Genomic DNA, 25,460 nt, shown 5'->3' with positions numbered 1-25,460 from the left:
AGAGAAATGAGGGTTTCACAACCACAACCATTGATAAGTGATCTCTTGCAAGACAGGCTGCTGTCAAACTGAGCTCCTCACCAGCGGGTGGCTGGGAAATATTCTAGCTTGGAAATTAAGGCGCTTTCTGAGGTGCTGGGACCTGCATGTCACAACCCAGCTGGTGTATGGGCCTGCTTACAAATCCACCTGAAAGGCAGAGTGCAGTTGGAATCATTCCACAAATTCCGGCTGATTGGATGGATGTGAACACAGTCTTCTCTGCCTCCAATTCCCTGATGCCAGTTGTTTGGCTCATTCTCCACCCAGAACCTACAGATCAGAGTGTTAATGTCTCACTGGAGAACCACAGCCAATTCCTGAGCTCAGTTCTGCTCTGTGGACTCTGTTGTTGGCAGGGGACCAAGACACCCAGCAATGACGCGGTGAAGCGATCCAGCCCACGGCCACCCCTCAGAGTTCTCCACAGCTCTTGTGGCCATGGTAACGAAGGGCTTCTGACGGCCAGGGGTAGCACCTGCCCTGTGCCTGACAGGCCAACAAAGAGCCAAAGTCAGTGTGTGGCTCCAAATGCTGAGCAGCAGCAACTCGGATCTCAGTGCCCAGAACCAGAGCAGGTGGCACAGCACGTCCCAGGCACCCCCGAGATGGGAACGCAGGAACGGGAAGAGAGGGCAGCGGGGGCCAGTCATTAACTTCTCCCTGGCCCTGCTTATGGGCCTCGCCCACAGACCCCTGAGGTCACTGCACCGACTGCAGCTGGCTCCGGCCATGCCCCCGGCCCCACAGCCTCCCCGTGCCCAGCCTGACCGAGGGGAGAGCGCAGCGCAATCCCAAGGAGAGCGGGAACCTGCCGCTCACTCCAGACTCCCCTGGCTGCACTGAGTCGACTTGGGGCCAGATCCTCAGCTGGTGTAAATCCCTGTGGTTCATTCAAGACAATGCCGAGTTACCCAGGGGAGGCTCTGGCCCTGGGTCTCAGTGGGCACTGAACACACACTCCGTGTTGAGGCTCCTGCTCTAAGCAAAGGGGCATTAGCAGAAATTCCTGAGAGGATTCACTGCCGTCGTGGCAGCGCCTGGGGCCTCCCTCAGGATCGGGCCCATTGTGCCAGGTGCTGCATAGACACCAGGGGCCGTACAGACGCTGCCCGAAAGAGCTTGTGACCAATCATGTAATAAATAATCACTTCTCTCAAGCTTTACTCACCCCCTGCTTGTGTCTGCTCTGTATTCTGTGCCATCCACCCAGCGCCAGCTGCCTTCTGTCCCCAGGTCGGTGAGTCCAATCCAGTGATCTTGTCCCTTGGTATCGCTGGAGAGAAACTCCTGCACAACACAGTTTGCAACATGTCCCGGTCACCCAAGAGAGGCTGCAGGATGCAGCCGCAGCTGCCTGGGCTGAACAGATTTTGGGGGAGAGGAAAGGGCGTCTGGTGGTGTGAGCAGGGCACTGGGCAGCGGGAGACGCGGTGTCCTGCCCCCAACGCTGACAGTGACTAGCTGGGAGGCCCTGAGGGAGCCCTGGAGCAGCTCTGTGTCTGTGTCTGCATCTGTATCTGCCTGGGGCTAACAGCACCGACCTGTCTCAGAACACTCCCCCCACGGCCCCCTCAGAGCTGGGCTGCGGCAGGTACTGACGGGCACCTCAGAGTTCACACCAGCCCCCTGCCCTTGCAGGAGGCAAAGCTCAGAGCAGAGAACTGGGTGCAAAGTCTGGCCCTGCCGGAGGGTGGGATTTTCCTCCTCCGAAAGTGCTGCAGAGGCCTGGGGTGAGGGCTGCAGTGGGCACATGGGGAGAGAGGATTCTCTGAGAGGTGCATGGCCCCTTGCACACAAGCCTTCCAGATACAGGCTTCTAGATTGTCCAGCAGGAGCTCAGGCCTGGGGAGAGGGATCAAAGTGGGTCCTCACTGGGAAAGGTCATTGGGTTTGCAGGAAATGCTACATTGGAAGTAGGAAAAATAAAAAATGAGCCTGACCCCAAATCCCCCTCCCCCAGCACCCCAGACTCTGGGAAGTCCAGATCCTGGCTCTGTTCCTCTACTGCATCTCTGCTTTTAAACTGATGGGTGAATCCCCCGAGTCAGGTACCAAGGCTTGGCATCCTCTCCGATAGTTTGCAACCTCTGCTACCACCTTCTGCCTCCTTCTGGTATGAAACAAGGCACTGACCCATTATCCAAGCCCCTAGGAGCTTCCTGCACTCACTTGTTCTGCCTGGGAGGAGACAGAGGTCAGGTGTGAGTCCTGAGACACACAGAACCGCTCGGATGCATTCCACGACTTCTTTTCTTTTGAAAAGTAATAGAGGTTCCCACCGTAAAACCTCCAGCCCCTGGAGAGCTTTGTCAGCACGTCACCTAGGAGCAGAGACTGAGGTGAGACGCCCGGGCTAAAGTCACAGGGACACACGCAGGGAGCTCAGGGTTTCTAGTGCTGCATTTCCCCTGCCCTTCAGCTGCCCCAAGCTCAGGGAACTTTTGATTCTCCAGCATCATTCTCTGGGCACATGATGGATCCCAAAGAGCGCTGCAGAAAGCAGACACCATGGGGTCACTCCCCCAGCACTGAAATGCAGCTGCATCTGGGCTGGAGCATGGGCGCTGGTCCCAGTACAGAGCAGCATGGCTGTAATGGGAAAGGGGAGATTCACTGTGCAGCTGAGCTGGCAGGGGGAATTCAGGAGGGGGAATGTAGCTGCCCAAAGTGGAAGATCTCCCAGTTCAGTATCAACAATTTTCATTGATCATAAGTGGTGAAGGTCTCAGGTCTTTTGCAATTTGGCTCCTCCCCCAACACCCTGCCGGGGGCGCTGGCTCAGAGATGGTTCTGAAAGTAACGCCCCATACGCTGAAATGCCAGGGTCACTTTCTGCCTGTGACCTGACAGGTTTGGAGCATCTAAGAAGAGCTGATAGCTGGGTGCTCCCATTAGGCTAACGAGGCCTAGGGTGTAATTTAACTCCAGACCGATCACCACGCTGTGGGCACAGATGCAGTCACAGGTGATTTTTAATGGAAGAGAACTCAGTGCTGGAGAAAGTTGCTGTGTTGTCAGCCTGGGAGCCTGAAATCCTCCGTTCATCCTCAGCACCAGCAGAAACGGCACCAGCCAGCACTGCAGCTAGTACTTACTGTAGCGACCTTGCACTGGGGCTCGTGCTGCACTGACGTTGTCCAGCCGTATCTGGATTTTTCCATACGCTGCACTGACATTACCCAGCTGGGCTTTTAGCAGCCGGACTCCTGCCTGCGCTTCATCCAATAGCTGCAGACCTAGAAGAAAGTCACAGCGACGTCAGTGGAGATGCAGAACACTTGATTATCAGCACGTGCAGTAGAGCAGCACCTGCAGGCCCCTGTGTGCCAGGCGCTGTACGGACAGGAGGGGACAGTCCCTGCTCTCAACAGCTCACAGTCAAAATAGACGTGAGGTGGGAGAAATAAAGGATGATTTTACCGATGGGGAACTGAGGTGCAGGGAGAGGTGCCCAAGATCACACAGGAAGTTTGCAGCAGAGCTGGGAATTGACCCCAGCTCTCCTGAATTCTAGCCCTGTCCCCCCAATCTCCCCACCCACCTCTTCCCAATTGCTCCCCCCTTGTGAGCTGTGAGCGGGTCCCCTGCAGCATGGGGCAGAGCTGGGGCTGCAAGAACATCCATGGCCCCGAGCCCTGGCCCCAGGCTCGAGGCCGGGATTTTGAACAGCCCAGCGTTCAGGCGAGTTCTGTGCTAGGGTTTGGTTCGGGCCCATTTTCTGACTGGACGCTGAATAACCTGATCCATGGACGGGTTTGTATGTGCAGCCCTGTGCCAGACAGACAGACAGTTGTGAGACGTGGCCACAAGGGGGCGCTCTGCCTCCAGCAATGGGACTGTGGCAGATACCCAAATTATTGGAGCTGCACAGGGAGGGCTCAGGGACTGGGGGGCAAATGGAGACCCACGAGTGCAGCTCCACTGACGTCCTGCTTACACCAGGGTCTGAATTCGGCCCTGTGTGTCTCATGAGCTGCATCCGTCTTTCCCGCCAATGCAACCCTGACAATACAGGGCCAAGGTGAAAACTATGGAGCGAAGGGAGCAACAGTGAAAGGACGGAAGATGGTGACCACTAGGCATCCTGCGCAGGAGCATGGGGCGGATGCAGCCAGCCTGCCACTGCCAGGCAGGGAGCTAGGAGGGAGCCTGGAGCAGCCACCCGTCCCTGGGAACAGAGCCTCCGCTGGCAGAGGAATGTGCAGAGCAGCAGCTCGTTAGATGGGGGACGGGACCACCTGGCAGGGAAGTGTATGGAGGGGAGCAGGAGGATGCCAGGCACCCACCATCCCTGTAGGCCGGAGAGTGCTCAGCTTCCAGGCCAAGGGAGGAGAACTGACCCACCCTGATGCCTAAGACCCTCGTCCTGCGACTTACTGTCCGATCCCTTTGCTGACGTGTCTGAGGCGTTGTCAGGCTGCAGAGAGACTTGGAGCTTCTCCACCGCTTCCTCAACCGCTTGCAGCTTGCTCTGTGCCCGGAGATCTAGAAATCACACGTCTGCAGGTCAGCGACCGAACCGAACTGCGGCTGGAGACCAGCCACACCCAGAGAAGGAACATGCTCCGAGCGCGAGGCTGTTCTCTATGACGTCTTTTATTTTAATCTTGGACAGCTTCCCTCCCGAGGAGGGACACCGGCACAGCCAAGGCCCCGTTCGGGGCTCTCTCCTGGTGTATGTCACAGAGCAGTGACCTGGAGCGGCGGCTTCAGCCTCATGAGAGGCGGCTCCCTCCTGCTCCTCGCTCGGGCCCGGCTGCCAGGGAGACTGGCCGAATGTGCTTTGGGGAGGCGCGGCGGGAGAAGGACAGAGCCCCCCGCAGGTAACTCTGGCAGGGCAGGGAGTTCATGATGGCCCTGGGCTGGGCGTGGGGGTCGCTGGGCAGAGGAGACACGTGGGGCGGTCACGTGTCCTCCCCTTTAGATTGTGGCCCCCCAGCACGGGGAGGCGCCAATCGTCTTTGCCACTCACTGCCCCTAAGGAACAGGGGCTTGTCTCCGCTCTCCTCCAAGAGGTCTCCACTCCAGCTCCCTGTTTTCAGCTGTTTGCTGGCTCCAGGGCAGGGACTCTTTGGCAGAGCAGGGAATTAAACCCAACAGTCTGAGCCCACAGACAAGTGCCCGAACCACGGTCTCTCCATAGGGCATTTCAATGGTGCCATGAGGACGCCTGGGGCTGAGGCTCGCGCTGGTGATATGTGGTCAGGAACGGACCCAGCGTGACCCTCAGGGTGCAGGTTGAGCATGTGGGGCTGCCACATGTGATCTGAAGTCCCTGAGGTGATGCTCAGGCAGTATGAAGTTCACCCAGCCCATCCCTGACAGGTGGTTGTCTAACCTGTCCTTAAAAACCTCCCGTGATGGGGGTTCCACAGCCTCCCCAGGTGACCTGTCAGTGCTGGACCATCGTTAGACTTAGAAAGTTTGTGATAGTATCAAACCAGCAGGGCAAGATCTTACAGCTCCATTCGAACTCGCTGGAGTAGGAGATTTATTTGGAGGGACAGAGTGGAAACGTGGTCAATATTCTGCTGAAATATGTTCCCCTCCCACGCCTAGTCGAGCCAGCTGGCCTGTATGGAAGTTGGCAAATGTTGGGCTTGGAGCTGCAGTTGAACTTACAGAGAAGTGTCACAGCAAGGAGGGACGTGGCCAGGGCCAGACCCAGGAGGAGAAGGACAGCAGTGACGATGATGCCCCGCGACCTGTGCCGCCAAGGGACCGATGTCTTGGGAGGGTTTCCTTGAAGGAGAAGAAGAAACGTATCCATGGAAAGTTACAGCTCAACTGCCACATACTGAGGAAACTCCACCCCCCCAATTCCAATACTTGCTCAGCCTCCTAGTCCCTGACTGCGGTTAACAGCAACAGCGGAATCAGGCCAAATAAGGTCAGAACCGACCTGAACTCGAACGTGAAAAGCGACCCTCCCTAAATCAGGAGTGACTCTAGTGCCAGGCAGGCATCCTGTGAGAGAGATCTGGGAGCAGGATTTCCCTCCTGCCTAAGCATTTCTTGGGAGGGTCGTTTAGGGCTTGTGAAGTTCCGTCGCAAAAGAGTACTTTTAAGTGAGAAAAGGAACCTGAAACAACTTATGAAATATGAACTCAACATAAGAACATAAGAACGGCCGTACTGGGTCAGACCAAACGTCCATCTAGCCCAATATCTGTCTACCGACAGTGGCCAATGCCAGGTGCCCCAGAGGGAGTGAACCTAACAGGCAATGATCAAGTGATCTCTCTCCTGCCATCCATCTCCATCCTTTGACGAACAGAGTCTAGGGACACCATTCTTACCCATCCTGGCTAGTAGCCATTTATGGACTTAGCCACCATGATTTTATCCAGTTCCCTTTTAAACATTGTTATAGTTCTAGCCTTCACAACCTCCTCAGGTAAGGAGTTCCACAAGTTGACTGTGCGCTGTGTGAAGAAGAACTTCCTTTTATTTGTTTTAAACCTGCTGCCTATTAATTTTATTTGGTGACCCCTAGTTCTTGTATTATGGGAATAAGTAAATAACTTTTCCTTATCCACTTTCTCAACATCACTCATGATTTTATAGACCTCTATCATATCCCCCCTTAGTCTTCTCTTTTCCAAGCTGAAGAGTCCTAGCCTCTTTAATCTTTCCTCGCATGGGACCTTCTCCAAACTCCTAATCATTTTAGTTGCCCTTTTCTGAACCTTTTCTAGTGCTAGAATATCTTTTTTGAGGTGAGGAGACCACATCTGTACACAGTATTCGAGATGTGGGCGTACCATGGATTTATATAAGGGCAATAATATATTCTCAGTCTTATTCTCTATCCCCTTTTTAATGATTCCTAACATTCTGTTTGCTTTTTTGACCCCCTCTTCACACTGCGTGGACATCTTCAGAGAACTATCCACGATGACTCCAAGATCTTTTTCCTGACTCGTTGTAGCTAAATTAGCCCCCATCATATTGTATGTATAGTTGGGGTTATTTTTTCCAATGTGCATTACTTTACATTTATCGACATGAAATTTCATTTGCCATTTTGTTGCCCAATCACTTAGTTTTGTGAGATCTTTTTGAAGTTCTTCACAATCTGCTTTGGTCTTAACTATCTTGAGCAGTTTAGTATCATCTGCAAACTTTGCCACCTCACTGTTTATCCCTTTCTCCAGATCATTTCTGAATAAACTGAATAGGATTGGTCCTAGGACTGACCCTTGGGGAACACCACTAGTTACCCCTCTCCATTCTGAGAATTTACCATTAATTCCTACCCTTTGTTCTCTGTCTTTTAACCAGTTCTCAATCCATGAAAGGACCTTCCCTTTTATCCCATGACAGCTTAATTTACGTAAGAGACTTTGGTGACCTTGTCAAAGGCTTTCTGGACATCTAAGTACACTATGTCCACAAGATCCCCCTTGTCCACATGTTTGTTGACCCCTTGAAAGAACTCTAATAGATTAGTAAGGCATGATTTCCCTTTACAGAAACCATGTTGACTACTGCTCAACAGTGTATGTTTTTCTATGTGTCTGACAATTTTATTCTTAACTATTGTTTCAACTAATTTGCCCGGTACCGACGTTAGACTTACCGGTCTGTAATTCCCGGGATCACCTCTAGAGCCCTTTTTAAATATTGGCGTTACATTAGCTAACTTCCAGTCATTGGGTACCGAAGCCGATTTAAAGGACAGGTTGCAAACCTTAGTTAATAGTTCCGCAACTTCACATTTGAGTTCTTTCAGAACTCTTGGGTGAATGGCATGTGGTCCTGGTGACTTGTTAATGTTGAGTTTATCAATTAATTCCAAAACCTCCTCTAGTGACACTTCAATCTGTGACAGTTCCTCAGATTTGTCACCTACAAAAGCCAGCTCAGGTTTGGGAATCTCCCTAACATCCTCAGCCGTGAAGACTGAAGCAAAGAATCCATTTAGTTTCTCCGCAATGACTTTATCGTCTTTAAGCACTCCTTTTGTATTTCGATCGTCAAGGGGCCCCATTGGTTGTTTAGCAGTCTTCCTGCTTCTGATGTACTTAAAAAACATTTTGTTATTACCTTTGGAGTTTTTGGCTAGCCGTTCTTCAAACTCCTCTTTGGCTTTTCTTATTACACTCTTGCACTTAAGTTGGCAGTGTTTGTGCTCCTTTCTATTTGCCTCACTAGGATTTGACTTCAACTTTTTAAAGGAAGTCTTTTTATCTCTCACTGCTTCTTTTACATGGTTGTTAAGCTCTTTTTTAGTTCTTTTACTGTGTTTCTTAATTTGGGGTATACATTGAAGTTGGGCCTCTATTATGGTGTCTTTAAAAAGGGCCCACGCAACTTGCAGGGATTTCACTTTAGTCACTGTACCTTTTAACTTTTGTTTAACTAACCCCCTCATTTTTGTATAGTTCCCCCTTTTGAAATTAAATGCCACAGTGTTGGGCTGTTGAGGTGTTCTTCCCACGGCAGGGATGTTGAATGCTATTGTATTATGGTCACTATTTCCAAGCGGTCCTGCTATAGTTACCTCTTGGACAAGCTCCTGTGCTCCACTCAGGATTAAATCTAGAGTTGCCTTTCCCCTTGTGGGTTCCCGTACCAGCTGCACCATGAAGCAGTCATTTAAAGTATCGAGAAATTTTATCTCCGCATTTCGTCCTGAAGTGAAATGTTCCCAGTCAATATGGGGATAATTGAAATCCCCCACTATTATTGGGTTCTTAATTTTGATAGCCTCTCTAATTTCCCTGAGCATTTCATCATCACTATTACTGTCCTGGTCAGTTGGTCGATAATAGATCCTTAATGTTATATTTTTTTAGAGCATTTAATTTCTATCCAAAGAGATTCTATGGAACATATGGATTCGTTAAGGTTTTTACTTCGTTTGAATCTACATTTTCTTTCACATATAGTGCCACTTCTCCCCCTGAATGACCTGTTCTGTCCTTCCAATATATTTTGTACCCCGGAATGATTGTGTCCCATTGATTGCTCTCAGTCCACCAGGTTTCTGTGATGCCTATTATATCAATATCCTCCTTCATCACCAGGCACTGTAGTTCACCCTTCTTATTATTTAGACTTCTAGCATTTGTGTACAAGCACTTTAAAAACTTGCCCCTGTTTATTTGTCGGCCTTTTTCTGATGTGCCAGATTCTTTTTTATGTGACTGTTTTATCATCTGACCCGGCCCTTACATTATACTCTTCCGCCCTCTGCTCCTGACTATAACCTGGAGATTCTCTATCATCAGACTCTCCCCTAAGAGAAGTCTGTGTCTGATCCACACACTCCTCTGCAGCAGTCGGCTTTCCCTCATCTCCTAGTTTAAAAACTGCGCTACAACCTTTTTAATGTTTAGTGCCAGCAGTCTGGTTCCACTTCGGTTTAGGTGGAGCCCATCTCTCCTGTATAGGCTCCCCCCATCCCAGAAGTTTCTCCAGTTCCTAATGAACATAAACACCTCCTCTCTACACCATCGTCTCATCCACGCATTGAGACTCTGAAGCTCTGCCTGCCTACCTGGCCCTGCGCGTGGACCTGGGAGCATTTCTGAGAATGCCACCATAGAGGTCCTGGATTTCAGTCTCTTCCCTAGCAGCCTAAATTTGGCTTCCAGGACATCTCTCCTACCCTTCCCTATGTCATTGGTACCTACATGTACCATGACCACCGGCTCCTCCCCAGCACTACACATAAGTCTGTCTAGATGCCTCAAGAGATCTGCAACCTTTGCACCAGGCAGGCAAGTCACCATATGGTTCTCCCGGTCATCACAGACCCAGATATCTACATTTCTAATAATCGAATCTCCCATTACTAACACCTGCCTTTTCCTAGAAACTGGAGTTCCCTCCCCCGGAGAGTTAACCTCAGTGCGAGAGGCAACCCCAGCACCATCTGGAAGGAGGGTCCCAACTACGGGAAGGTTTCCCTCTGCTCCCATTGACTGCTCTGCTTCCCTGGGCCGTTCTTCCTCCTCAACAGCGCAGTGGCTGTCTGAGCGGAGGTGGGACAATTCTACAGTGTCCCGGAAAGCCTCATGAGCATACCTCTCTGCCTCTCTTAGCTCCTCCAGTTCCGCCACCCTGGCCTCCAAAGTCCGTACATGGTCTCTGAGGGCCAGGAGCTCCTTGCACCGACTGCACATATACGCCACCCGCCCAAAGGGCAGGTAATCATACATGTTACACTCAGTGCAATAAACTGGATAGCCCCCACTCTGCTGCTGGGCTTCTGCCTGCATTGTCTCCTAGTTAATGGAAGGGTAGTTTACAGAATGGAGTTTTGAAATGTGGTTTGGTTTATAGGTTTTAAGGGGACTACAGGGGAAGGGTTAGGACCGACGAGGGACTCCCGCTCCCTTCCCACTCCCCTTCCAAACTCCCTTGCGAAACTCCCTGTTAGCAGCCCCTGGTCGCTTGTGCGCGGCTTTATAAAGCCGTGGCCTGATTGAATGCCCCGCCTACTGATTAAGGCTCAGCCAGTTACCAGAGGCTTCAAGCTTTCAAACCTTCCTTTGAAGCTCACGGCCTCCAACTGCCAGCAAGAGCACACGGTCCTTCAACCAACCAACCAAACAAACAGACTGACAAACACAAGCTCAGCACACAGCAAGTAACCCCCAAACACAAACAAACACACACTACAGACAGTCACTTACCCCACAGATGCTGTATTTGCTCCTCCTTCACCTGGAGAACTCCCTTGCAAAACTCCCTGTTAGCAGCCTCTGTCTGAGGCAGTGAAATGAGGGGAAATGATTCTGTGCAGGAGAAAAGTGGGGCTGACAGCAGCAGTGTGCTCAGAAGGGCCTTTCTACAGCATCCCTGTCTGATAACCCATCCCCAGGATGCTGGGCTCCCCCCTGCAAGGCAGCCAAGGGGCGAATCACAGGGCAAAGCCCCAAGACTTTGTCTCCCCTGCACATTAAAGGGAGAAGACGAGAGCTGCATTCGAGCCAGGATCTATGTGTAGACAGAAGTAAGTGTGCTCGGTGTGCTCTGGATTTGGTCTCCCCAAGGTGAACGGCAGCTGCTTGGAGACGCAAGACTGTCAGATTCTCCTCTCCCTGAAAGTCTCAGCCTGCCGCACCCCCTCCCTGTCTGATCTGGGCCTCAGCCATTAGCTCCCGCCGCTCCCCCATGGGGTGTGGTTCCTGGAACCAGCAGACAACACTCAGATGCCCAGATAATCCCCTTACATTGCAGAAGTGGCTTCTCTCACTCTAACCAAAGGGTGAAGCTGCCTCTCACTAATGTACTGAGTTTACAGTTCTCAGCCTTTCCTGAAACAGATTCTGGGAGGAGCTTCTCTATCACCCAGAGCAGGCTACATTCCCCTTTTGTTTTCCTTTGTCGCTGCAGAGAGCCTAGCTGAGCTCGGTGCAGAGCTGCCGCTGCCTACGGCCGCACCCTCCACTTCTGTCAGCCCCTTCTCCCTGCCTGTCTCCTGACACTTCCTGGGCGTCTCTCTCGTGTTCGAATCCAGAACAGCTGCCACACGGCATCTGGATTGCACTGAAACCAAAGGCAATAAACAACCCCTGGAGAAGGCCCTTGTTCAGCTGACACCGGACCAACCAAACGTAAGAACACGAGAACGGCCAGACTGGGTCAGACCAAAGGTCCATCTAGCCCAGTGTCCTGTCTGCTGACAGTGGCCACTGCCAGGCGCCCTAGAGGGAGTGAACCTAACAGGCAATGATCAAGTGATCTCTCTCCTGCCATCCGTCTCCATCCTCTGACAAACAGAGGCTAGGGACACCATTCCTCACCCATCCTGGCTAATAGCCATTGATGGACTTAACCTCCAGGAATTATCTAGGTCTTTTTTGAACTCTGTTATAGTCTTGGCCTTCACAACATCCTCTGATAAAGCGTTCTACAGACTGACTGTGCATTGGGTGAAGAAATACGTCCTTTTGTTTGTTTTAAACAAAACAAATTAATTTCACTTGGTGACCTCTAATTCCTGTGTTATGAGAAGGAGTAAATAACACTTCCTTATTTATTTTCTCCACACCAGTCATGATTTTATACACTTCACTCATATCCCCCCCTTTACTCACCTCTTTTCCAAGCTGAAAAGTCCCTGTCTTATTAATCTCTCCTCATATCGCAGTCGTTCTATACCCCAATCCCTTTTCTGAACCTTTTCCAAATCCAACATATCTTTTTTTAGATGGGGTGACCACATCTGCATGCAGTGTTCCAGATGTGGGCGTACCATGGATTTATATAGAGGGAATATGATATTTTCTGTCTTCTTTTCTTAATGATTCGCTACATTCTGTTCCTTTTTCACAGCTGCTGCACATTCAATGGATGTTTTCAGAGAACTGTCCACAGTGACTCCAAGATCCCTCTCTTGAGTGGAAACAACCAATTCACATCCCATCATGTTATAGGTATAGTTGGAATTATGTTTTCCAATGTGCGTTACTTTGCATTTATCAACATTGAATTTCAGCTGCAATTTTGTTGCCCAGTCACCCAGCCAAAGTACTGAGAGGGGCCCGTTGTGCTGGGAGCTTTAGGAAAACAGCCTGGTCCTTATCTCAGAACTTGCTCCATTTATTCCTTGCCCCCCGTCCCCGAGCCCTGGGGAAAACCCTTCTCTGCTAACACAGCTACATCTCCCTGCCCCTGCTCACGGTTAGACGCGTGTGCTCGGGCAGGGAAGGGGCAGAGGGTAAGGAAAGGAGGTGTCACTGTGAAATGGGGGGATGAGAGGGAGCTGGTCCCCAGAGATGGGGGCTGTGAGGATTCGACCCTGGTGATCTCCTCCTGGAAGAGGCTGATGGTGGCAGTGAGCTGGGGAGGGGGAGCCTGGATGGCTTTTATGGCCAGCCCATGGCACTGCGCTGCCCGGCAGGAGGCTGGGATGCCGTGCAGGGACTCCCATCTCTCCCCTGTGCCCTTCTCCCGTTGGGGACTGGCAGGGGAGAGAACGCACTGGGAAGCACTGACCGAGCACCCTCGCCCACTGCCCGTGGTGCTGTCTGGCCAGCACAAGGCTGAGCTCTGGGTTCGTGGTCAGTGGAGCAAGCGATCGCTGCCCAGGACGCTCTGCAGAGACCACAAAGCCAAGGAGAGGCCAGTGGGAGTCCAGGGTCCGGTGCAGCCTCTTGTGTTTACCTTTGGGCTGGGGAGCAGCTTCCGTCATCTGCATGTTCTCATAGATATTGTCCCTGGCCATTGTTCTGCCTTCGCGCTGAGCCGAGCCCCTGATCACTGGCCTGTGGGTCCTTTCTGCAGCCTGCTGGGTTAGAGCCTCCCTCTGACAGCAGCCCTGGCCCAGAAATAGAAATGGGAAGTGATGCCTGGTGGTTGGATGAGGGAAGGAGGTGGAGGGGAGGGGAGATAGTTGGATGGGGGAAGGAGGGAGGCAGTTGCATGCGGACGAAGGGGAGGGGGAGCGGGGAAGGGAAAGGTGGGTGGATGGGAGAAGGAGGGGGTGGCATTTGGATGGGGGAAGGAAGGGGAGTGGGAGGGAGGGAAAGAGAGGGGAAGGGAGAGACGTTTGGTTGGGGAGGGACGGGGAGGAAGTGAAGGGGGGAGGCGGTTGGATGGGGGAAGGAGCGGAACGGGGGGAGGGGAGTGGAGGGCAGAGGCAGTTGGATGGGGGAAAGAGGCGTGAGGGAAGCCGATGACAGCGCTCTGTCGGCAGTGCCTGGCCATAGGCGCTGGATCTAGGGGGGCTGCCGCACCCCCTGGCTGGAGGCGGTTGAATGGGGAAGGAGCGGGATGGGGGAGGGGAGTGGAGGGGTGTGACGTTATTGATATAAATGGGAGCCATATAGAACATGGGTTGCAACCAAGGTCCTGTAGTGGCACCAAATCCTAAGTAAAGGGGGTCATATAAGGTGTCTAAGACCAGGTTCTGGGTTGCTGGTTATGATTATGCTGTCTGTATGTCTGTGTATCATTTTGTAGTTGAAGTTATAAGTATTCACTCTGTACTGTCTGTATTTTGTATTATGCTCTGCCTCTGGGAAGTGTCCCAGACAAGCTGATGTTAGCCCTGCATAGCTGGCTTGATGGCCCATTACAGACCATCAGCTACACAATTGACCCATGGAGAGAAGGCAAACACGCCTTGTGACTCACCAAAGTATGCAGGGACTTGTCCATGTGACTCCAGGCTCCATTTTGCTGTAATTTTCCACAGTGAAGACAAAGAGATTCTTACACCTGGAAAATTCTATATAAGGCTGATGCATCATCTCCATCTTGTCTTCAATCCTGCTTCTGACCTCTGGAAGGACTTTGCTACAAACTGAAGCTCTGCATGAAGGACTGTTGACCCATCCCAGCGGGGGATGTTCCAGAGACTTAATCTGAACCTGCAGTTTACTCCAGCACTGCTGCAAGCCTGAACTAAGAACTTTGCCATTACTGTATGTAATTGATTCCATTTAACCAATTCTACCTCTCATCTCTACCTTTTTCCCTTTGTAAATAAACCTTTAGATTTTAGATTCTAAAGGATTGGCAACAGCGTGATTTGTGGGTAAGATCTGATGTGTATATTGACCTGGGTCTGGGGCTTGGTCTTTTGGGAACGAGAGAACCTTTTTCTTTATTGGGGTGTTGGTTTTCATAACCATTTATCCCCAGGACGAGTGCACTGGTGGTGATACTGGGAGACTGGAGTGTCTAAGGAAATTGCTTGTGTGACTTGTGGTTAGCCAGTGGGGTGAGACCAAAGTCCTTTTGTCTGGCTGGTTTGGTTTGCCTTAGAGGTGGAAAAACCCCAGCCTAGGGCTGTGACTGCCCAGTTTAAGCAATTGGTCCTGATTTGGCACTCTCAGTTGGGTCCCGCCAGAATCGCTCCGTCACAGTGTGGATGGGGGAAGGAGCGGAACGGGGGAGGGGAGTGGAGGGCAGAGGCAGTTGGATGGGGGAAGGAGGCGTGAGGGAAGCCGATGACAGCGCTCTGTCGGCAGTGCCTGGCCATAGGCGCTGGATCTAGGGGGGCTGCCGCACCCCCTGGCTGGAGGCGGTTGAATGGGGAAGGAGCGGGATGGGGGAGGGGAGTGGAGGGGTGAGGCAGGTGAGGCAGGTGTATGGGGATGGGGGGAGGGAAGTGGAGGGGAGAGACGGGTGGATGGGGGAAGGAGGCGTGAGGGAAGCGGATGACAGCGCTCTGTTGGCAGTGCCTGGCCATAGGTGCTGGATCTAGGGGGGCTGCCGCACCCCCTGGCTGGAAGCGGTTTCCATCACATGCAAGGGTTACAGTTCGGTTCAGTGGCTCTCAGCACCCCACTATTCACATTGTTCCAGCCCCCTGGACCCAGCCTTTCATGGCCCCCTCTTGCAGGTGGGGCTCTGGCGAGGGCATAAAGGCATCATCCCCGTGCACCGCGCGTGCGATTGGCTGTCGGAGGTTGTTCAGCGGAGGGGCTGGGCCTGGGGAAGCCTGGGCCCTCTCCCCTCCTTGGATACCCCCAGCTCCGCCCCAGCCATGGCATCCTGCTCTGTGTCCTGGCCCACTTGTGTTGTGGGGCCTCCAGCATCATCCTGCTGAAGCACGGTGAGGGGCAGGCTGGGGGCAGTGTGGGGGCCAGGCCTGTGTCCTGCTCCTTGCCTCCAGACCACATCCTGTCCCCCCCGACCATGGCGCCCTGGGCAGTCACCCACATCACCCGCCCCAAAGGCCGGCCCTATCCTGGGGCATCCACGACTGTCCAAATCTGCATCTTTTTCCTATGTGTGACCATCCAGGGGTGGGAGTTCTGCTGTCCAAAGGGACAGACCCTGCTCACTGCTCCGGCGGTAACATGGGATGAGAGGGGGCACGTGTGGAATCAAAGGTTAGCGTGTTACACAAGCACTCCTGGTGAGTACGAGCAGCACTGGTACAAGCAGTCAAGTGGGCACATGCCCAGCGATACACAAACGTTGGTGGCTGAACGCCGACATGACTTTGTAGCGTAGACACGGCCTCGGTCGCCATCTCTGGGGCTGTACAGGAAGTTTCCAGGAAGGAGAAGCAGCCTTGCAGGTTCCACATTCACCGGGAGCGGAGCCGGTCAGAGCTCAGGGGGAAGGTTACAAACATGGGAGCTAGAGACAGTCCTGGGGGCCTGGTGACTGATCCATGTGGGACCAAGGGCTGTGTCTGCTGTGAAGGCTGCATCCCAGTTCCTGAACCACCTTGGAAACAGGCCCCTGATTCCCCATCTCACTGAACAACAAGGAGATGCTTGTCTGTTAGCTGTGGGACCGGAATAGCTGCTGGCTGGACGGAGCTTTGGACTGGTGTTTGCTGATTAGATTCTGAGGTGCTGGGTGGGGACGGAGAGGCCGCCATTCTCCTCTGGCCCTGGAGAGTCCAGAGGGGGGACACATACATTTGGAGTCTCACCCCCTCCCACAGAGACTGGGACATGATCAGTGTGAGGTCAGAGGGGAATGCTCGGAAGATGTGGCCCAAACTCCACACGTGAGTGTTGTGGTGTTACCTTGCACTGAAATACATGTAACATCAACAGCATCGGGAGTGTTACCGGCAGATTTACTGCTGAACCGTACTGCTGAAGGCACTGAAAAGTGTCCTGTATACTGTCTGCGAGGGGCTGTGTGTGTGTTAAACGTTCGCTCACTAAGAAATTGTCTGGGACTCTCTGAGCTGACTGGCAGCTGTCATTATCCCCTACAGGCAGGGGCTGGTACCGTAGCTCTGAGCTTCAGTTCTGTGCAAAACGTTCCTTTTTTTCTAATGCTCGGCCGGCCACAAGCCGCTGCCGACAAGAGATCTTCTCCTAAGTGCCTCGAGGGATCTTACCTTACAGATAAGTGCCGCATTTGTGAGGCCTTTGATCTGAGAACAAAGGGGAGCGGGGCTTTCGTCTTAAACAGCTCCTGAGGGAGGCAGCTCTTGCTTCTCCACTCTCGGCGCCGAGCGCTGGTTAGTCTTCAAGGCGCGCTCCCTCGGCACCGGATCGCCGGTACCGCCAAGGCCTCCTGGCACGACCGTCGCTGGCTCCGACGTACCCTCGGCATGGATCCCTCTCCTGGAGGATGAAGAGACACACTGTCCTTGCTGCGTCAGAGCCGCCGCCTCTGCAGCCGAGTGCTCTGCTCAGTCGGATCGTCCGGCACCGGTGTCTGCGGCGGCACCGACAAGAACCGCACCATTAACTCCGGCCAGGCAAGAGCCGTCGAGTCCGGTGCTGGAAAGCTCCCCGGTACGCACCGTGGTCGAGCTCGCTCTGAAGCTGCGTCCGAGCCGCCTGCTCCGCAGCCGAGCGCTATGCTCCGTCGGATCACCCGGCACCGATGTCTGCCGCGGCACCGACAATACCTGCACCAATAACTCCGGCCAGGCAAGAGCCATCAAGTCCAGTGCTGGAAAGCTCCCCGGTACGCACCGTGGTCAAGCTCGCCCGGAAGCTGCATCCGTGCCGCCTGCTCCGCAGCCAAGCGCGATGCTCAGTCGGATCGCCCGGTACCGATGTCTGCCGTGGCACCGACAATACCCGCACCAATAACTCCGGCCAGGCAAGAGCCATCAAGTCCGGTGCTGGAAAGCTCCCCGGTACGGACTGTGGTCGACCTTGCTAAGAACCTGCGTCTGAGCCGCCTGCTCCGCAGCCGAGCGCTATGCTCAGTCGGATCGCCCGGCACCAATGTCTGCCGCGGCACCGACGATGCCCGCACCATTAACTCCGGCCAGGCAAAAGCCGCCGAGTCCGGCGCTGGAACACTCCCCGGTACGGACCATGGTCGGGCTCGCTATGAAACTGCGTCCGTGGTGTGAGCTATGGTCGAGCTCACTATTCCCTCCACGCCGGAGACAGTGTCCACGGCGAGGGAGCTGATTGCAATGACAGCGTCCGCGATGCCACAACCCCTGGCACCGCCGGTGCAGGTTATATAGTCGATGGGCAAGCCTGCCTTGATCAGACCACCCTCCGTCGGCACCGCAGAGCGGCACCGTTCATGATCACGGTCCCGCACATAAGATGTACCTGGAGGGGGCCCTGCAACTTCGTGTAGCGAACTAGCAAGCCCTGCTTAGCCGCTACGGTGGGTGGTGGTGGGCAAATTTACAGAGTCGGTTCTTCGGAACTCCTGTCAAGAGTTCGACGCCCTCCTGCAGCAAAGGACGGAGCTGGAGAGAGCTTCCCTCCAGGCCTCGTTGGACGCAGCTGACTCCGCTGCCACGACTCTGGCCTCGGGTGTTGCCACGCGGCGCGTTTCATGGCTCCAGTTATCGAGCCTTCCCTCGCAGCTGCGGCACGCTATACAGGGCTTGCCCTTCAATGGCACAAGCCTGTCCTCTGAAAACACTGGCCCTAGGCTGCAACACCTAAAGGGCAGCAGGGTCACTTTGCTCTCTCTCTCTTGGCATGCACATGCCGGTGATTCAGCGCCGACGTTGCTGTCCCCAGCCTCCGCTCTTACCCTGCGCCTTGACAAAGTCAGGACTTGGCCAGCGGGCGTGGCTTACACGGCCGTGGCCATCAATCCGGACCCCAAAGGAGCCGAAATTAGGGTCCTTCTGACCACCAATGGGGCAAAAGCCTACCCATCCTCGTCCCTCCTAAGGACCCCTCTCACGAGCGATTCCTCTGGCAAGAGGCGCGGACGCTCCTCTTCATCGGAGCTATACAGGAGGTACCTAAGGGCGAAACCTAATCCCCTAGGCGAAGGGAGGTCTCAGACCTATCCTAGACCTGCGGGAACTCAACAAGTCACGATGCAGATGAGTTCCGCATGGTACCCAGGGCGACCGTCATCCCATCCTGGGATCCCGGAGACTGGTACACCGCCCTCGATATGAAGGGCGCGTGTTTTCACGTCGCCATTTCTCTTCCACACAGAAGGTACCCTTGGTTTGGGGCCTTCCATCGTTAGTCCCAGTATACGGCCCTCCCGGTTGGCCTCTATACAGCCCAGGGGTATTCAAAGTACATGGCTGTAGTCGCCGCCTTTCTTCGCCACCGTCGGATACACGTTCTCCATATCTAGACGAGTGGCTCATTCGAAGGACCACCGGGCCCAAGTTACCAGTCATGTGGGCATCGACACGGACCTATTCCTGTGTCTAGGCCTGATGATCAATAGTAAAATCCACTCTGATTCCCACACAGGGAAGGGAATTCATTGGGGCCGTCCTGGACTCCAGACTCGCCAGAGCCTGCTTACCTCAGCCTTGGTTTCAGGCGAGGGTAACAATTGTACAAAGTCTACGGACCTTCCCGCCAACTTGGGCTCGCACTTGCCTAGGTTTCCTGAGTCACATGGCTGTCTGCACGTTTGCACCCAAACATGCCAGGCTTCGCCTCCGTTCACTTCTATCGTGGCTCACCTGGGTGTGCCACCCGGGCAGCGATAGCATACTCGTGGCCGTCTTGTTCCCCCCGAGCATCCTACACTCCCTCGACCGGGAGTCAGCGCCCTCCCTGGTGTATCCAGGGAGGCTGTTTCATTCACCCCTCGGGGTCCCTCATGACAGACAGCCCATCTCTCCGCTGGGTGCGCACCTGGCATAGTTTCGCGCACTCGGCCTTTGGTCAGCGCAAGAGCTGGCCTTACACATCAATGTCCGAGAGCTGAGAGCAGTCTGCCTTGTGTACCAGGCGATTCAGCTGGCGGATCGTCTCAGCAGATCTTTCCTGTCTCACAAGTGGTCGTTTCCTCCGGGCTTTATTTATTCCGTTTTCCAGAAGTGGGTCTTTCCCCGCATAGCCCTCCTCGCTCTTGCGAGAACGGAAAGAGAGAGAAATTCTCCTCGTTCCAAGGCCTCTCCCCAGGCTCGGTCTTGGAGGATTTTCCTGAGGCCGTGGATCAGCCATCTGCCGTACGCTTTTCCAATGTTCCCGCTGGTTCACAGGGTCCTACTAAAACTCTACAGGGACAGAGCGCCCCTGATCGTGATCGCTCCAGTGTAACCTGGGCAGCACTGGTACACCATGTTGCTACACCTGTCGGTAGCAACCCTCTTGGCCCAGACCCCATGACGCGGAATCACAGCAGCCTTCACCGCCCGGTCTTGTAATCCCTGCACCTCACAGCAGGGCTCCTGCGTGGCTAAACCGATCCGAGTTATGTTGTTCTGCCTCGGTTCTACAGGATTCTCCGGGGTGGTAGAAAATCTTCCACTCGGTTAAAGTATTTGGCCAAGTGGAAGCGTTTCTCCTGCTGCTCCGAAACACGCAATGTTTCTCCCACCGAGGTCCCGCTCCATTCCACCTGGTTCCTCAGGGCTTGGAGCGTTTATACACCACCCCCCCCCAGTGGGGCCCCGCCATAAACCTGCCTCTTCAATCTGGTTCTAACCAGTTTTATGACTGCCCTATTCGAGCCAATGTCAACATGCTCCTTGATATACCTGTCCTGCAAGACAGTTTTCCTGTAGCCTTTCCTGCGGCCAGACGAGTCTCCGAGCTTCAGACTCTCACAATAGACACAAGGTATACTGTGTTCCTCAAGGACAAGGGCAGTTATTACCACGTCCGACCTGCCTCCCTAAGGAGGTGTCGGCCTTTTATATCTACCAGGATATCTTCCTTCCGGTCTTCTTTCCGAAGCCACCCTCTTTGCAAGGAGAGCAACAATTGCCCTCCTTTGACATCCGTAGGGCGTCCGCAATCTATATCTAGCGGACAGAGCCCTCTCGTAACGCCCCCAAAACCTTCATCGTACCGGCATACCGGACGAAGGGCATACCTGTCTCCTCCTAGAGGATTTCATCTTCAATGATGTTGTGCATCCGCACCTCCTGTGTTTTGGCCCATGTTCCATAGAGCCACCTTACTGCACATTCCACCAGGGCTCAGGCTTCTCTGCTGCCTTCCTGGCTCACATACCCTTCCAGGGGATGTGTCGTGCTACTACCTGGTCCTCTATCCAAACCATTGCCTCTTTGGTCCAAGAGTCCAGAGCTGATGCAGCCTTTGGCTTAGCAGTTTGCATTCTGCGACATCTACCTCCGACCCCACCGCCTACGTAAGGCTTGGGAATCACCTAACTGGAATGCATAGGAGCAATCACTCGAAGAAGAAAAGACGGTTACTCACCGTAGTTACTGTTGTTCTTCGAGATGTGTTGCTCCTATCCATTCCAGACCCGCCCTCCTTCCCCACTGTCGGAGTAGCCGGCAAGAAGGAACTGAGGAGCAGATGGGCCGGCTGGGGTATATATCCTGCGCTATAGCGGCGCCACTCCAGGGGGCGCCCAGCCGGCCCGCCGGAGTTGCTAGGGTAAAAATCTTCCGAAGAGCCGTGCACGCACGGCGCGCACACCTAACTGGAATGGATAGGAGCAACACATCTGGAAGAACAACAGTTACTACGGTGAGTAACCGTCTTGTTGATTGTTTAGAGAAAAAGATTGAAAGAATAGAGTGGGAGAACTTAAAGACAATAAAGATTTTTGTTTTTAAAAGGTTATGTTGGAGAACTTAGTTCTCACTTTTTGGTTGGGTGCAGCGGAGTCAGATACTTTATTTTATCTTTACAATTGTATCGAAGGAGGGAGTGCCATAGAACACAGGGTTGCCCCAGTTCCAGGCAGGTCTCTCCACAGGTAAACAATTATAGCAGCATTTATACTTTTTGTTACATGCAATAATAAGCAACAGCTGCATTTTGTTTATACATAGACCATCTTGATATTTTAGTTTTCTCACTTCTATTTAGGCGCCAGTCTACATTCCTCATTATCAACACAAGGTCACAACAACTTCTCACACAGTTCTTTCCCACTTGCCTCACACAATCCTCGCTTCTACAAGTCTCACGTTAGTAGGGTTACAGCGAGCCCGACTCTTGCTAACAGAGACTGTCATGCATTGAAATCCCCTTCGAATCCCTGTCAGTTCTTTCTCTACTTCCACAGTTAGTTTGAAAGAATAGAGGAAAGTAATTAAAGAAAAATGATTTTTGGTTAGGTTTATTAAGGAGAGGTGTTTTTAAAGGACTAGTTTGGCATGTTATTAAAGAATAAAACATTTTGAGATAAATTTATAAGATATGAAATATAAGGGTAGGTTAAGAAAAGAGCATTTAAAAAGAGTTAAATAAGAAAAATATAAAGGAAACTGTTTAGTAAGCACATGGTCAAAATATAAAGGTTAAAATATTAAATATATGGGTAGGTTAAGAAAAAAGCATTTCAAAATATTAAATAAAGGAGAAAAATATAAAGATAAATTTAAAGAACACATGGCAAAAAAAGGAATTTTATAAAGTGGAGACTGGTAACCACATGGTAAAAATATAAAGGGAGGTTAATAGAAAAGCATTTTAAATATTTTAACACAAGGATAGGTTAAGAGAAGAGCATTTAAAAAGAGTTACATAAAAGAGAAACATAAAGATCGGTTAAAAGAGAGAACAGGGCAGGAAAAGGGAATAGAAGGCCCCTCTGCAAGGGGCAAAGATAGACAGCACGTGGTTGAGTCAGAGGGAGAGATCTTACCCTTGTGGCTGTCCCTGGGGAAAGAGGCAGCTCCCAAGGCTCACAACCCCTCAGGCTACTTATCTCCACCTTTGGATCGGACCAATCAGATGCTGTTCTACAGCTGCATCATAGAATACATTTTCCTGAAACAATCCTATAGTCCCAAGATTTTTAAACAAGAGCCATCACTCTCCCCTCCCCTCATTACCTGCATCACCTTTAACAGCCTTATTCTTATTAAAAAAAACAGACCCCAAGCATATTTCCCGCCATGTAGCCCTTTTACACTGGTGCTTTAATAAAGGTTAAAACCATAAGCCCTTAGTAACAAACAGTTTTAAAAAGTTTTCCCCCTGTGTTTTAGAATAACATTGGTTATTTTTAGTGAGGACAATTTGAAGCTGCAGCAAAGCCCCTGTTAGCAAAAACAGCGTCTGTGAGTCAGTGAATCAGAGATAAGAAGGCTGCTTCTTCCCCCACTTTTTAACAAAAGCAAGTAAAAGTGATATTAAGTTTTGTAAAGGAATAATCACTTGAAAAGAGAAGCCTATATGAAGAAATAACCCTTTATTTAGCACTTTTGCATGTGATTTAATAAATTTGAAGCAGCAGCACAAATAGCGTCACGGAGCCAGTGGATCCGAGAGAAGAAGATTGCTTCATCCCCCACTTTTTTAACAAATAGAAGTGAAAGATATATTAAGTCTGGAAGCTCCTTCTGTATTATGGCATCCCAGCAAAGGTGGTCAACTTGATTAAGAACTCATATGACGGCATACACTGTAGAGTGATCCATGGAGGGCAGCTCACAAACAGCTTTCAGGTACGAACCGGAGTCAGACAAGGATGTTTGATGACACCATTTCTCTTTCTCCTCGTCATTGATTGGATTATGAAGACATCCACTTATGAACGTAGGAACGGAATTCAGTGGACGTTGTGGACCCAGCTTGATGACCTGGACTTTGCCGATGACCTTGCACTCCTTTCACACAGCAAACAGCAGATGCAAGAGAAGATCAATGTAGTGGCAGCCACGTCATCACAGGTCGGCCTCAACATCCACAAGGACAAGACCAAGATCCTCAAGATTAACTCCATCAGCAATGACCCAGTCACACTGAATGGAAGCCCCCTGGAAGAAATGCAGTCTTTTACCTACCTAGGCAGCATTATCGATCAGCAAAGGTGGCACAGATGCAGACATCAAAGCAAGGATTGGTAAGGCAAGAGCAGCCTTCCTACAGCTCAAGAACATCTGGAGCTCCAGAGAGCTGTCTTTGGCAATAAAGATTCGACTGTTCAATTCCAATGTGAAGCCAGTCCTACTGTATGGAGCTGAAACCTGGAGGACAACTAAAACAACAGCTAGGAAGATCCAGACCTTCATTAATAGCTGCCTCAGAAGGATTCTTCAGATCCGCTGGCCAGACACCATCAGTAACATCCACCTCTTCGAGAGGACTCATCAACCCCCAGTAGAGGAAGATATTAGAAGGAGAAGGTGGGGCTGGATAGGACACACACTACGCAAGCAGCCAACCAACATCACCAGACAGGCACTGCAGTGGAACCCCCAAGGCAAGCGGAAAAGAGGCCATCCAAAAAACACCTGGCGATGCGACCTTCAGGCTGATTGCACAAAAATGGGCTATACCTGGAACCAGTTAGAGCAAATGGCCCAGGATAGAGGACTCTGGAGATCTGTTGTTGGTGGCTCATACCCCGACTGGGGTGACGGGCATGAATGAAAAAGGAATAAACACTTTAAAAGACAAGTCTGTATGAAGACACGTCCTTTATTTAGCACTTTTGAATATGCATTTCAATAAAAAGTGAACATGCAGAAACATCCCAGTGTTAAAAACACAGAGAACCTGTTTATGAAAGTAATTTATAATGATAAAAAAGTTTTCTTCTGTGTTTTAGACTAACATTGGTCATTTTTTAGTTAGGACAATTTGAAGCAGCGTGCTTCTTCAGCAAAGCCGCTGTTAGCAAAAACAGCATCTGTTAGTCAGTGGATCAGAGAGAAGGCGGCTGCTTCTTCCCCCACTTTTTAACAAAATACATGTACAAGCTCCTCCTTACTTTAGCCAGGCCGCACAATATTCTTAGCCAGTAGTTCAGGGCAGACATTGCTCTCCCTCGCTAAGTAAGGAGGAACTTCTATTTAAACCGGTCTGATGATTAAAGATGGCTGCACCTCGAAGGCCCTGGACAACACCGGCAGTCAAACCTCTTATGAAGAGATGTTATACGGTCGCTGCTATGAGACCTGAAGAAACAAACACACCATTGTGGCAAATCATGTTTGAGACGGGTCATGGGAGTGGAGAAACAGGGATCGCTAACGGTGAGGCACAGGTATGTTGTATGTAAGAACATTCCAGGGATGGTTTAGCAGGGACCCAGTCACTGATGCTTCGTTGGCTAGAGCCTTTTGGATCAAGCCTGCACAGAGACATGCTGCGTTTGTTGTTTTTAAAAGCTGCATGCGGAAGGGGCCTAAAAGGTTGTAAAAGGTTTTAAAAGCTGCATGCTGTGAAAAAGTACAAAGATGCCTCACACGTATTTCTTACTGTACATTTTTTCAGCAGCTGAGCGATGGTTCTTCAGAGGACTTGGAGGTTCTGGACACCAACAGCTCCAAAGGGCCAAGCGGATTGAGCCAGATCTATTTTTGCCAGACCCCAGGCCAGATGCTCAACAGAATGCCAAAACAGAGGGGGATGCTTATTCTATAGGCCCGTGCTATCTAAAGTTGAGGGAGAAATTTGGTATTAAGCCTGTGAGAGTTCATAACCATAAAACCGTGATGCGTGCAATGGTGCGAGCGGCTGTGCATGGAATCATCAAGCACTGCCTGAGAGAGAAACAAAATGAGGATTGTCCTGGGTGCCCATAGATGCCCCCGGTCAGAAGCATCACGACTGCATGTACTGGTCTTTACATGATGTGATCTGTACAATTAAAGAAATTAGTGGAAATTAGTGGAAATTACTGGAGAGTGTGTTCAA

General features: G+C 51.7%; 1 protein-coding gene across 1 annotated transcript in view; it reads right to left on the bottom strand.

The window, feature by feature from the left end:
• Nucleotides 1-358: 358 nt before the first annotated feature.
• LOC120406888 (C-type lectin domain family 4 member F-like) overlaps nucleotides 359-25,460 on the bottom strand; it is an 80,883-nt gene continuing 55,781 nt past the window's right edge. Inside the window, exons 2-7 of the mRNA XM_039542062.1 lie at nucleotides 5,665-5,784; nucleotides 4,420-4,527; nucleotides 3,138-3,278; nucleotides 2,212-2,363; nucleotides 1,211-1,329; nucleotides 359-528 (exon numbers count right to left, since the gene is read on the bottom strand). Of these exons, the coding sequence (XP_039397996.1) occupies nucleotides 366-528; nucleotides 1,211-1,329; nucleotides 2,212-2,363; nucleotides 3,138-3,278; nucleotides 4,420-4,527; nucleotides 5,665-5,784 (803 nt within the window). The 3' untranslated portion in view covers nucleotides 359-365. The remainder of the gene's footprint in view (nucleotides 529-1,210; nucleotides 1,330-2,211; nucleotides 2,364-3,137; nucleotides 3,279-4,419; nucleotides 4,528-5,664; nucleotides 5,785-25,460) is intronic.

Source organism: Mauremys reevesii, linkage group 5, assembly GCF_016161935.1.
Source record: "Mauremys reevesii isolate NIE-2019 linkage group 5, ASM1616193v1, whole genome shotgun sequence".
Lineage (NCBI taxonomy): Eukaryota > Metazoa > Chordata > Testudines > Geoemydidae > Mauremys > Mauremys reevesii.
Note: the sequence above shows the minus strand (reverse complement) of the source record. Positions and strands in the feature narration are given on the sequence as shown.